The sequence below is a fragment of the Corvus kubaryi genome, unplaced genomic scaffold (assembly GCF_017639235.1).
Source record: "Corvus kubaryi isolate FWS band 111438036 unplaced genomic scaffold, C.kubaryi_AGA036_p1.0 137, whole genome shotgun sequence".
NCBI lineage: Eukaryota > Metazoa > Chordata > Aves > Passeriformes > Corvidae > Corvus > Corvus kubaryi.
The window spans coordinates 29043638-29057400 of record NW_024580671.1 but is presented as its reverse complement, the minus strand read 5'-3'; the positions used below and the strand labels follow the sequence as shown (position 1 = coordinate 29057400).

At 40.1% G+C, this 13763-nt stretch overlaps 1 protein-coding gene across 5 annotated transcripts in view; it reads right to left on the bottom strand.

Annotated features, from left to right (window-relative positions):
* The window catches only part of LRRK2 (leucine rich repeat kinase 2), a 64620-nt gene extending 54755 nt beyond the window's left edge, over window positions 1–9865 (bottom strand). The window contains exons 1-5 of one of the 5 annotated variants that reach the window (XM_042018313.1): window positions 9561–9865; window positions 9392–9477; window positions 5049–5155; window positions 1885–1973; window positions 1355–1489 (exon numbers count right to left, since the gene is read on the bottom strand). In XM_042018313.1, coding sequence (XP_041874247.1) covers window positions 1355–1489; window positions 1885–1973; window positions 5049–5155; window positions 9392–9477; window positions 9561–9720 — 577 coding nt within the window. In that variant the 5' untranslated portion in view covers window positions 9721–9865. Of the gene's footprint in view, window positions 1–1354; window positions 1490–1884; window positions 1974–5048; window positions 9367–9391; window positions 9479–9560 lie in introns of those variants that run through there. The other 4 variants (XM_042018312.1, XM_042018316.1, XM_042018315.1 and 1 more) reach the window with 4 other exon arrangements.
* Window positions 9866–13763: the final 3898 nt, after the last annotated feature.

The window sequence follows — 13763 nt, the reverse complement described above, 5'->3', positions numbered from 1 at the left end:
TTTCACAGAATAAAATTTAGATAACCCAAACCAAGACAGTATATAAGCTAGGGAAAAGTTAAGCATACAGTGAAGAAAAAAAAAAAAATGGAATGCCATTTTGCATACTCAGTGATGTTATTTAATTTTTCTTCCTTTTTTTTTTTTTTAATAATGGACTTTTTTCCATAAAGCCATGCTTTCATAATATCTTACCTTAATGGCTTAAGGTTTTTCCATTCCTGGCCCCTGTTATTCATACTGACATAACTGTGTGGCTGTGCAAGGAACCAGATATGGGAACTGACCCAGGATGAGAAAGAGCACCTTTTAAATTTCACAAGCAGAATCATTTTCTGAATCTGGCTCAAGATAAGGCTAGGCAAATGTCCACATAACAATAACTGACAAGGTGACTCAGAAGCAGAAAAAAGGAGGCAGGAGCAATCTAGGAACTTGTCACATCAGTGCTGCCATCAAGAAGAAGGTATGCAGGTCTGTACCGGCAGCCAGATCTGTGAAAATCTGGCACTTATAAAAAACATGCACAGAAAATGTAAGAAGTTCAGACTTTTGTGGAGACTGAAGAGAAAATACAGCAGGGCGAAAGTATTTAGGGACAGGAAGAGGGGAAGGAACAGAGAAGATAATTCCAAGCACACATGTGGGAGAAAGACTTAAAAAAACCAGTATAAAATGGTGCTGAAAAGAACCAATCTGAAGAACTGGAGACTATCTTAGAAGCAAAGGAGTACAGCAGAGTGATAGCATTTCTCAATATTTATTTTGAATCAAGAAACTCAATTCAAAGCCAGAGGGCTACAACATGGACACTTCTGGCCATGACATGCACAGTTCCTGAGATGTCTGCAAAAACTCAATATATGGTGACTTCATTTTTCAGAATAAATGGGAATATTGTATGGATATATGATCACTTTTTAGTATTGTCAGAGTAAAGAGCAGAATCAAATATTTTTCTGAAGTACAAACATTTTGCTTGATTTTAGAACTGTTCACATTCCTAAAATGTACCGGTCTTTAAATACACAATCCTGTTTTTGAGAATTAAAATCAAATGCCACTATTCTTTCTTCCAGTTACTGACCAATGTTAAATCCCATCTTTCCAGTTAACTCTGGAGTTAGAAATTAAGGGATATTTTGATTTTTTAAAAGATGTCATATTCATTGTTCTAATTTAGAAAATTTGTGATATTGCTTGGAAAGTCTGTTTTGTGCCAGCTCATTTAAAGAACAGACAATACACAAATCAATCTGGAATGCAAAAATTCATTTATTGCATTTAAATAAATATCTGCCATCCCTCCCAACCTATACCTTTTTCTAATGCAATAAACTACAAGATTAAATACCTTTCTCAAAAAGTTTGTGTAATGCTTTACATCCATGCTGCTGGATCTCTTCATTTTTAGGGAAGGTGTGCATGGCATTAAATACCAAGGAAAACACATCCACCTCTTCTTCCAAGAGCAGGAAAGCAATTATGTCTGAACAGCAGAAGAGATTACATGTTGCACTGATTATTTCTCAACATTTTCATTGAAACACTGTAAAATCCAAAATTCTTTAATACTGCCCTTAAAATTTACTCTGACAGTTCAAATCCAGCTTTGTACAACCCATGGCAAAATTCTCTCTTAAGGTAGCATTTCACAATAGAACTGATGTTCTAAAACTTTACTGCTAAAAGACAGCTCATACCTACCTGGGAAAAAAGGTGCAAAATAGTACTCTTATTATTTTGTATACAAATACAAATGACAAGTGACTTCACGGAGTAAAACAGAGAGAAAAATCCAGTCTGCCATGTACAGCCACACATTTTATATCAGTTCTGTGTTTTAAAGGTTTAGACGAAATAGGAAAGTAAAGCACACAATACCTGACGTGAGGAGTAGATTTAATGCTTTTAGTCCTATTACTGAAAGATTTATATTTCCTTTGTGGACTGTAAGCATTTTAAGAATCTGCCTAAAAATTAAAAACAAAAAAAAAAGGGAAAAAAGAGTTATAGCTAAAGAAATATTGACACAACGTCTTATCAAACATTTACTTTGAAAACAGAAGTAGTTACAGAAATTAGCAAAACCTTAAAAACCTCTCAATTAATTTTTTAAAAACCTTTTATTTCAGTTTATGTTTTTTCAAGTCACCAATGAAGTAATATTGGAATTTTAACTACAATCATACTTCATTAAAATACTGATGTATAATTTATCCAATTTACTTTCGTTTTTAGTTAGTTATGTGAATTAATTCTGCAGAGTCATTCAGGAGGTGGTTCCTCTCCAGAGCACCGGGCTGTGGAATGTGGACAGCACAGCACTGCTCTGCTTGCTGCAAGAGCTCAGTTACACTGAACAATCAAGTGTTTGGTGGAAGAGAAGTAGCAGTTTCCCAGCTGAAAAACTTGAACAGCATCTTGATGAACTCTACCCTAAGTTTCAGTCATACAGCATTTACATGATGCTGGACAAATCACTAAAAAGAAACAGTTCCTTGCACACTCCTTGCTTTCTGTATGTCTGTTCTGACTTGTTAAACAGAGAGAGCCAAACAGTGCCAAGTACTGCAAAATCCAGGTCATGTATCAAATTAGGCACCTAAAAATCGGTAGATACTTTTAACATATTTTACTCAAACTACTATCTATAAAGCAGTGACTAAAAATCTGTAACACCTCTTTAAAAAAAAAAAAATTAAAGCATTGATTTCACACTGAATGAAGCATATCTCAAGGGGGGGGTGGAACTGTAATTAAAAACTAAATTAAAATGCATAGACTTACACACAAAAAAAACCAAATAAAGAAACTTTTTTTTAAACTTTTTATTATTTTAGAGAGCTGGACTCTGCCATTTTAATAATCCTCAAATGTGAATCCTTGCATATATAATATCCAATAAAACTGGATTGTGCAGTAGTTTGTGATAAATTAGTTGATATTCTTGACCTGTCTTGAAAAACATAAGCAGCACTTGAAGTCATCCAAATTTCATACCCCAGCTCTGGCAATGATGTTTTTTGCCTTGCTAAAGTCTAAATTTGTAAGCTGGAATGAATGTATCACTGTTTTCCGTTCATACTATGATGCTTCTAGTTTCTCTCTCCTCTGTTATAGCACTGGTGTTGTAGCTATGATGACCAAAGCAGACATGAGAGGCAAAATCTGATAGGAGTAATAACACCCTTTACCTTTAGAAAATTCCCTCCCATATACCCTCCCATTTCAAATATAACATGAAGAAGGATGTAAAACTTTCTAAACCTCTTCTGCTGTAGGAGAGTTTAACATAAGAGATTACAAAACATCTCGTGAAGTCTCTTTAAGCTTGTAGAAAGAATGCAAATACACTGAAGGAAATTCTCTCTCTCTTCACACTGATAGCGACTATTTAATTATTTACCACACTGTCAAGAACACCTGAATCAAAGGCAACCTACCATTTGTAAACATGACTGCAGCATAGTCAAGTTGGGTCATAGCTGAGAGACAAATGAAATAAATGCTTTTTCTATATTCAGATTCCTATTCTCCTAAAATAGTTACACACACAAAAGGGAAAATCTCTTGCAAAAAAAAATGAACTTTTCTTCTCTATTGTAACTGTTTCCTGCCTTCCTGTAAACAGCAAGTATTCATTATGGTATTGATTCACTGCTATTCTCGTCCACTTCATGCACAAGGAACATGAGATATAATTTAGCTGGCTTGCTCTGCCTTTGGCACTGACAGAAACGCCTGAGCCCACTCCCCCACTAAGAATAAATCTCTCCACAGCAAGGAAAACTATCAACATGTCAGACAGGGATACACAGTTGGCTAAAATATTGGTACTGAGAAGGAATCATGTACAGCAACGCTATCATCAGATCCTTAGTGAAGTTTGAGTTTGAAAGGGATGCTTTGTTAATTGCACACACTGCGTGGGCGCTGAGGAGGCTGTGGGAAAGATCAGCCCCAGAAAGTAATTCTTCTGGGACCTGAGAATGAACAGCAGTATCTCCAGCTCTCAGAACAACTTTCAGTCAATTAACAAGCTTTTAAGCTGCCAGAGAAATGGTAACTATCATGTGCAGCTCAGTTTTTTCTTGCTCATGAAAAGCAACCCAAATCACTTTTGCTTTCCAACAAAAACCACCAACATATCTTTCAAAGGAGTTCATTCCCCTACTGACCATGTATTCTAGCCACTATAAAACAAATAAACAAACCCCCACAAAATCAAAATGCATCTTCATGCTATCTTTCAACAGCAACCTTTCCAAGGAAGGGTGTGGTGAGGACTCTGGAGGCAGATTCACTAGGTTACAAGGCTGTGCTTGTTGCTGTCATTATCAGCCCTGAAGGCAGCAATCTGTCCAAGAGAGAGAACACCAAACCAACCCCTATAAGCATCGACCCTATATCTACAACTAGCATTTGTTACTGGGCAACTATTCAGCCAACCTATATGGGTGTTCATCCCATCTAACCACAGACATCCAGAAAACACTTCTTTAGGCTTCCTTTGACAGCTGATGGAGAAGAGCTGAGCAAGCCCAAGCCACAATTTGCTCCACTTACTAAAAAGATAGAACAAACCATCCCTTCTGAAGGCAATTGTAAATACTTACTTTTAAGATAATAATAAGAGGTGTGACAAAATCTCTTCTTCTTGATTTACACTACTTTAGGCTTGTGGATATAATTCCTCACATTTGAAAGAAAACACATAAACATCCAGGTAATACTGCATCTGTCAAAAAGGTTACTTGTCTTCTTTTTTTTAATGTGTAGTGGAACTTCCTATATTTCAGTTTGGGCCCCTTGCTTCTCATCCTGTCACTGAGTGCCCCTAAGAAAGGCCTGGCTCAATCTCCTTTACTTTCTGCACCAGGTATTTATATACACAGATAAGATCCTTGTTCATGTGAGTGTCAGATTCTGAAGGCTGAAAAAATCCACAAAAAAACGGATGTAATAACTTTATATATTCTATTGCATATATAGGCTACCAAAATTACCAAGCTTTCTGGCAGACTCTTTGCATACAAAATACTTACTGGTGAACACCCAGTACTTCCCAGTCCTTCCCAACATCCTTAGGAGCTATGTTTTGTAGAGTACTTGGGCAAATTTCTATTAATTTACAAAGAAGTGACCAGCCCATCTGTAAAACAAAAATGCAGCTATTTTAGAATAGATATTCTGCTTGGAACTTCAACACTGTCCTCTGATCCTTGGCTTTTGCAAGACAGCTGTTCTGTTACCTAGCTAAATCAGTATGGGAAAATTAATTAACACACGACAAATGGAATGAAAAGTTAAAAGATGGAAGCAAAACACATGCTATTGATTCTGAATGCAGTGCTTGCAGGAACACATCACTCTAAATCTGCTTCAGCATTGCTTGAGGATAAAGGGCACACAGTTAAACGAGATGCTGACAGACAGAAACATATGCTGTGATCCATAATATGTCATCACTGGCCAGGGAAACCCCCTGCACTATTACAGGTAGTTCAGCCTTATTGAAAAATGTGTGTTTCCATAAGAACTTGCCATTTAATTGAAAATTTTAAGGATAAAGTATAGGTTTTTAAAGGTGTTCAATGTTTTAAATGGGGATGAGATACGTAAACAATTACCACACATTTCATATTTTTGCCATCAACCCTCAGTACCGTGTGCTTTCAATATGTAACAAAGGCAGTGCAAGTTTTGAGATCATAAGGAGTGAAAGACAACTAAACTAAATGTATTTGTTCTTAATAACTACCTGTTCTATCCTATGCAAATTCTTTGACTTTCAAACATCTGTAAATAATGCCAAAACCTAAAAATATTCCTCTTTGATCTTCTGTGTTGAAGAAATCTGGTCTCTTACAAATGTTTACAGGCTGATATGATTGAATAGGCTGCAGTGAGGAAGCAGTAAGCAAAATCTATACAAAGAAATAACCAATGAAAGAAAATCCCTCTGTATTGAAAGAAAATAGTGAACTGTGAAATGTCAAGATGATGCAGATTCTACAAAAAGGAATTATGAAAAGGCATATGAGTTTCCTTGAGCATATAAGTAAATAAAAAGGTGGAAGCAGGCCTGTGTGCTTTAAGAATAGAGTCAAGACAGAAGACAATATGTCACAAAGACTCTATGCATAACTGGATCACTTTTTTACAGAAGAGTTATGTAAAGCAAAGAGGTCAAGATGGGACAGCCAAAACCAGGAATGTAAATGGCTACCTCCAAAGAGTTTAACAGCAAAGTTCATATAAAGTGCATGATCCCTAAACCTGCAATCAGTATGACTAGAGACGTGGAATTACAAGTCTGGTAGTGTAGAGTCACCCACAGAACAGCATAAGCTTGAATCTAGACAGCTCTCCTGACAGCACTGTAAAACGTGCAAAAAGCGATGTAGCTCCCTGGGGACTGGAATTCTACTTTTGTTTTTCACATACTTGGTTGCAGTGTGAGCATAGCCCATATCTGCAGTACTTTTGTTTCTGTTTCAGTTTAGATTTGCTGAGCCAAATGTTTTAAGCCAATTACAACCTTAATGTCTGCAGATTGAGCTTGGCCATGAGCCAGTTTCCATGCACTTGTCTTCCTTGGATAGCAAGCTGCCTTGCCCTGCATGAGACTACAAATCATTTACTATGGACATTCGGGCTGGTCTGTGTAACTGAGTCCTAACTAAGTGTAGGTACAATGAATAGTCTTAGCAGCCATCAGTCCTCTCCAAGATGAGGATATGTCATTCCCTAATTTTCCATATTCCAAGCAAAACAGGGTTTATCAGGGTAATTTCAAAAACATTGTAGAGGTGACTATTAATTGATAAGCTGTTTATTCCTTAGAAAAGATTTTATTTTAGAAGTCACACTTTATAAGAACACCTTAACTGCTTTTATAAAATTTAGAATCTGATGAAAACTTGCTTAATGACTTTAGAAAATTCCTTTCTGTATTAACTGTTTCTGATGAATTTTATATTCCCAATAAACATTCTTATTTGGATTGTTAGGACTCCCAAGTATTGACAAACATTTATCAGAACTGTGGATCCAGAGAAGACCAATGGAAACATCTGACCTGCTGATTTTACAATATTAAATATTATTTTACAATATTAAAATCACAACCTGGGGTAACAGAGAGCTTATCAGCTGTTTAATAATTATGTAAGAAACCAAGGTTCTTTTAAATAACAGAAATCCTAAAGGCTACAGGGAAGGGAAATAAAGCAAACAAAGATGTCCTTATAAACACTCAAACAGGCCGCTACATACAGAAACAGTTGGTAGCAGCACTGAAACTCATTTTTAAATCAGACCCTTTTCGTTTCTAGCATGCAATTAATTTATATTACATTAGGTCACACCATCTACGTGAGACAATAAAGCTCTGCTAACTGCTCTTTACTCAAGTGCACTCATATTTTGCTCTAGAGTTTCTAAGCTCCTCCAGTCATTGCCAGAGTAAATGCAGAAAACTACCCTATTTACTTAAAGACACATATTTTACTTTCAGGAACTACTGGCTTTCCACACCAGTACCTTCCTACTTCTGAAGGAGCTTGCAGGGTTTATGCCTGCAGTCTGACTTGCAATATTGATCTAGTAGGCAAATTTACCCTGTACAAGTCAGTGGAACAACAACATAATGTGATGTTTTGTAACCAGTTAAGGAGGGGAGGTAAAGAAAGTTCTCACTTCAGGTATGTCTCTGTGTTTATTCTCTTATGTCAGTCAATTTTTTTACAATGCCAAAAGTAAAAGGAAATTGACTAATTACTTATTCAATAAAAAATCATTAATACTGCAAAGAGACTGCACTGAAATCAGGATCTCATTACTTCACCACTTCTGTAAAGTGAGAATTGTTTATTCACAAAGACTACAAACAAATAGCAGTGAATGAAGCAAAAAGACAGAGCTGTACTTACATAGTGTGAATGTTTGTTAACATCTGAACTGAATGTGAAAGAAGAGCTGCCCAAGACATTTTATAGGGAATGGGATTTGAGCTTTGCACTGGCTGTGAATTTCCCACTGCAACACAATCTAGTAATGCAAAGGAGGTCCAGGACTTCTAAAGTGAAACACTGTATGACTGCAAATGCAGGCAGGTAGAAAATTAAAACTAATTTTAAAATTTGGAATTAGAGTAAGGTATTTTAATAGAGTTACAATGAAAATTAATCACTATCTTCTGTATGCAATTCAGAGAGTCTTGTGCTATCATTTCATACCTATTTCTTGTTGTGATTGATGTTTTACTTGCAAGTTTAAACTTCTGAGCAAAGGTTTTATAAACTCTTATTTATGTAATATGCTTTCTCTTGAAAATAACTGTTGATTAATCTTCCTGTATTTCTTAACAACCTGACAATTGAATAGTAAAATAAGTAAAACCTTAAGATACTGCACAAATATTTAGTCTTCAAAGAAAACCTGAGATCATTGTTATTTCAGATTAATCACTACAGACGTACAGTTTCATACTTAATCTGAATTTTGGGCTTTTGACCTCTAGCTAAGGTCTAGTACACAGAAAAACCCCCAAAACGAAAACCTTTAAAATACATTATTATTTAAGAGGCATTTGCAATATAATACATGTTTTGCCTTCTAGCTGAATTGAAAAAAACCCCAAAACATGCAAAAAATATTGTAACTATATAAATGGGCTTAATAATTAAAAAAAAAAAATCAAGTGATTTTCACAGAAATCTGGAGCTTATGAACATCCTCTATACACAGCATAGTCAGAAATTTAATATATGCCTGCCAGGAAGGAGCTGTTTCGTATGACAAGTCTGGCAGCTGTACCATAACTACAAAATCAAATTGTGCAAGCGCCACACCTAGTCCAAATGGGCCAATGCTAAATTACAGGAGCAGGCAGGCAGAACCTTAAATTGCAGAACCTACTCTTAGCTAAAATATTCCCCCCTGCCTTTAAAAAACTGTGCTAGCACAACTCTCAAGAAAATCATGCTTTTCGGAAGTTTGTCTGACCATAGCAAAATTCAATATGGACACATCAAAATTATATAAGATAACATTACCGGTAATTTAGAACCCTACATTACACAGTATTCACAGTGCCTTATTTCTATTTTCTATTTCGCCTCCTTCTCCCGGTAAAAACAGACACAGCCAGTGGCGTCTGCAGTAAGTTGGAACGCTTGGTCCCTTTAAACGCCAGCGGTGACAGCGCCCTTCTACAGATCAGAGCACTTCATGAAGCGGCCCAGGAGACAGACAGCAAGTTAAGGAGGAATCAACAAGCCGAACAAGAGCTTTATCCCGGGAAGGGCCGCGCGCTCGCTCATCCCGCGGAGCGCAGCCGGAGCGGAGGAAGCGGCCCCGGCCCCCGCCCTGCCCGGCCCCTGACCTGCTGCACGCCCGCCGCTCCCGGGTACAGATCCACCACCAGCAGCAGGGGCACGTGGACATTTTTGCCGCTGAAGAGCCGGGGAGCTGTGGGGAGACAGAGAAGACAGAGAGACAGCGTTAGCGACCGGCGGCGGGCGGGACAGGGCAGGGCAGGGCAGGGCGCTCACCGCTCTGCCGGGCCGCCAGCTCCAGCAGGTCACTCAGGGTCTGCACCAGCGTCTCCAGCCGCTTCCTCTCCTGGACGTTTTGGAGCCGGACGACCAGCTTCCTCAGGGCTTGTTCCTCCCCCGCCACCGCCTCCCCCTCCTCAGGGCCGCCGCTGGCCATGGCCGACCCGCTGCCCTCTCCGTGCCCATCCGCCGGTCGGCGGGACGAAGGCTGGGCTGGGCTGGGCTGGGCTGGGCTGGGCGGTGCGGGCCTGTCCCGCTGCTGCGGCCCCGCAGTGCCGCCGCCCGGCCGGCGTCACGCGGCCCTCCCGAGCCGCCCCTGCCGCGGCCTCCGGCCCCTCCCACGGCGCTGCTCCATGGACACGGCCAAGAACCGGCCCCCGCGGGCGACCGGCCCCCGGTAACCCCTGGTAAACGCCTGCGGGACACGCGCAAGCGCCCGGCAAACAGAACAGACCCGCGGGAAGCTCCCCCTCACAGTGATTGACGAAACAACTGCCCAATGGAGCTGCCGAGCTGGACCCGCGGTCCGCCCAGCAGTGTCTCTGCAAAAAGGTCTGGGCAGGCGGCGATAAGGAGTGGGTGGCTTTGGTTTATGGGTTTAACGAGCTTTGGGGGCGAGGATCTGTGACCCTGTGGGTTACCCGCACTGAGGCAGTCTGTTCCTGAAGGGCTGCTCCCTGTAGAAGGGTGTGGAGTTGAGCCTTGGAAGAAGGGAGGGGTGAGATGAAGGTGTTTTGAGACTTCATTTCCATCTCTAACTGCCCTACTCTAATTTGTTTGGCAATAAACTAATTTCTCCCAGTTGAGTCTGTTTTGCCTGTGATGGCGATTGGTGAGTGGTCTCTCCCCGTCCTTATCTTGACCCATGAGCCTTTTGCTATGTTTTCTCTCCCTCCTCTAGATGAGGAGGCAAGTTACAGAGGGGCTTTGCTGAGAAGCCGGTATCCAACCAGGGTCAACCCACCACAGTCCTTTTTGGCTCTCACATTACCCTTGCTTGAAACCACAGATGTCTGGAATCTTCGGTGTGTATCTTCTACCTACCTTGATAGTAAATGTTGTAGAGTTGAAGTGTCTCTGCTTGTTCCAGCTCGCAGCTGGCTCGAAGTCCTGGATCACTTGTAGCTCCTTCAGTAAGTAATTGTTGCAATTGTAGATTCCTGAGCTAGACAGCTTGAGCCTGAGTTAATGTTTCCTCTTCTTTCCACTTGGGTTGGCAAAGAATAAAATACTGTGCTAGTGTTTCTGAGGTCCCTGAATAAGTAAAGAACTAGCTTCTAGAGATCAGGTGTCTCAAACACTAATCTTGTAGCGTGTCTCCCAAGCTTCATTCCTCTGCCGGCAACAGTTCCTGGAGTGCTGTTTGGAGAGGATGCCAACTTCTGCTAAGTCTCTGGGAGTCTGGTAGAGATTGACTAAAGTCTTCTGAAGTGTGTTAATTAGTTAGACTAGAAGAGAAGGGAAAGAATGGGGTAGTCTTGGGAAGCATCTATATTGTAGTTTTCCTGGATTTTTCTAGGGAAACCCAGTGAAGATATTAATATATCTTCACCAGAAGGGGGATGGGATCAAATTTAAAGACAGAAAGTTTAGATTAGATACTAAGAAAAAAATGCTTTACTGTGAGGGTGATGAGGCACTCTAACAGGTTGCCAGGAGAAGTTGTGGATGTCCCATTCCTGGGGGTCCTCAAGGCCAGGTTGGATGGGGCTCTGAGCAAACTGGTCTCGTGGAAAGTATCCCTGCCCACAGAAGGAAGGTTGGAACTAGATGGTCCTCTTCCAACACAAACCATTCTATGATGTGTAGAAGTGATTAGAGTTTGTGACTGAGTTGTCTTGTCTTGATGTCTGGCAGGAAAAAAGCTCTGATAGTAAAGTGTAGTTTTCTGAATGTCATTCTTATAAGAGCATGAGAAAAGGGCAAAGGACTACCTCTGGAGCACCTCTTTAATGTTTTTCTGCTCTGGAAGCTTCATTTATTTCTGACCTCTTTCTAATGTTCCATCAGTGAATATGGATGGCTTACCAGGAAGACCACAACAAAGGGCCACAACATCTTTAACTAATTTAAACAATGTTTTTTTTCTGTTGGGGCTCAGTGTGTTTATTCCATGTTTTCTGTTCTCTAGCAGCTCTAGCATGTTGTGTTGTTTTGTGCACATAGTTTGAAAAGACTGTACAGAATCACAGAATTAACTGGGTTGGAGAAGACCTTTGAGATTATTGAGTCCAACCTATGACTAACACTACCTTGTCAACTAGACCATGGAACTAAGTGCCACATCAAGACTTGTTTTTTTTTAACATTTCCAGGGGCAGTGACTCCATTTCTTTTTGGCCACAGGCTATAATTCCAGATCACACAGTCTTCTGATTTGATATAGCAATTCCGTGACATCATCATCCAGTGTATAATGCATATTGCTATATTTTCTTTAAATTATTGTAATGTTATGTATGAATGGAGAATGCATTGAGCCATACAGACACTTCCTAAGTGAATGCATTTTTAGATTTGAGTCTACTGTAACTGTATTTTGTTTTAGCTCCATGTAGAAGGTCATTGGGGTAGGAACTTCTGTTGGAGTCATGCTGAAAAGGGGACTCCAAAGGAAGGGTCAAGCTGCTAGAAAACATACCAGAAGACCCACAAGAACTTTTTTGCCTGAGTTACAGCCCATGTCTGGGTCTAAGGCTCATCCCATTCCTAGGATTTGGTTTAGAAATGAAATCCAGGTTGGAACTCCAGGTTGATTTGGGTTTTAAAGGGCCATTTTTGCATTCTGTTCTCAGTCATCCCTAATGTCTCTTCTGAAAATAGTTTTCCTGTCTTGTGCCCATTTCCCTCTCTTGGCTACATACATTATCATGTTTGGAATAAGATTTTCTGCTTCATGTTTCAATTCAGTCTGTCCTTGATACTAGCAGTCTCTGACTGGCTTTTGCTATCGCTGTGTGGCAGGTCCCTCATTTCTTCACCCTTCCTAGCTTGGTGTTGACATTGATTTAAATGTTCTTTGGTGCTTATAGGGTGAGATACCAGGAAGCAGAGAGGGGTCAGCTGTGAAAGCTGTGTGTTGCAGTGTGATACAAGCATATTTCAGAACCGAAACTTCATCTTTTTGACAGGAGAGGGAGGCTGTGTGCAAGGAAAGACTGTAGGCTGTTGTTTCTTCGTTGCTGGGAAGGAAGGTGTTTTTCTGGAACAATTCTTTTCCCTGGATCATTGCTAGTTCAGTTGGGCTTTTTGGGGGGGAACTCTGGATTTTCTTTCTGTTCGGTTTTGCGAGGGGGAGTGTGTATATGAGAATGAGTTTGGGTTTTCGCAGGGGGGGAGGTTCTGAAAGTATTTTTATTTGGTTTTGTTTTCTGAGGGGTTTTTTTGTTTGTCTTTTGTTGTTGTTTTTTCTCCTCTTCCTGCTCTCCCATTATTTTATTTGCAGTGCTTTACATCACCTGGTGAGCCTGCAGAATCTGTGTTAGGTATTGCCTGGGGACTCTCCTTTGCAAGCTATTTCTGTCAGAGAGCAATGTCAGTCAGGTCCATTTTTTCACATTCAGTTTTATCTCATCATGCTTCCCCTAGAGAGGAGAATGAAAATTTAATTACAGGAGACTTTATAACCACCTTTTTTTGGTTTTGAAGTTGCTTTGAAGAGCCCATGTATGTTTATCAATGAAGGCATAATACTCTGAATAAATATTCTTTTCAGTGTTACATCCCCATTCTGTGTGTTTTAACCCTGCAGCTGGAGAGAGGGTGGTGTTAATTTGAATGACAGAAAGTGCTCAGACAGAGCCTGTTCAGAAGTGATATGACAGTTATTTGATTCACTCCTGGACAAAATGCTGATAAATGGTCCATCTGCTTTTATCTTGTAACCAGCAGGGGCTCTGTGGTGTTAATGAATTCATTGCTTCAGAAAACACTGGCAGAGCAGGTATTCTACCTCGACCTTTTCAGCTCTCATTTTAGCTATCAGGGCTTTAAAATTTAAACAGATTAAGTATTGTCCACAGGCCCATACTTGTTCACTGCTCTTTGTATGTGAAGGTGCATCATCTTCACAGCCTCCAAATGGATGGACTTGGACAGGCACTCCAAACCACTACAGCTGGGTAGGAAACTGGCTGATGGCTGGCTCCAGAGAGTGGTAGGGAATGGTGATACATCCAGGTGGTGGCTGGTCACAACTGA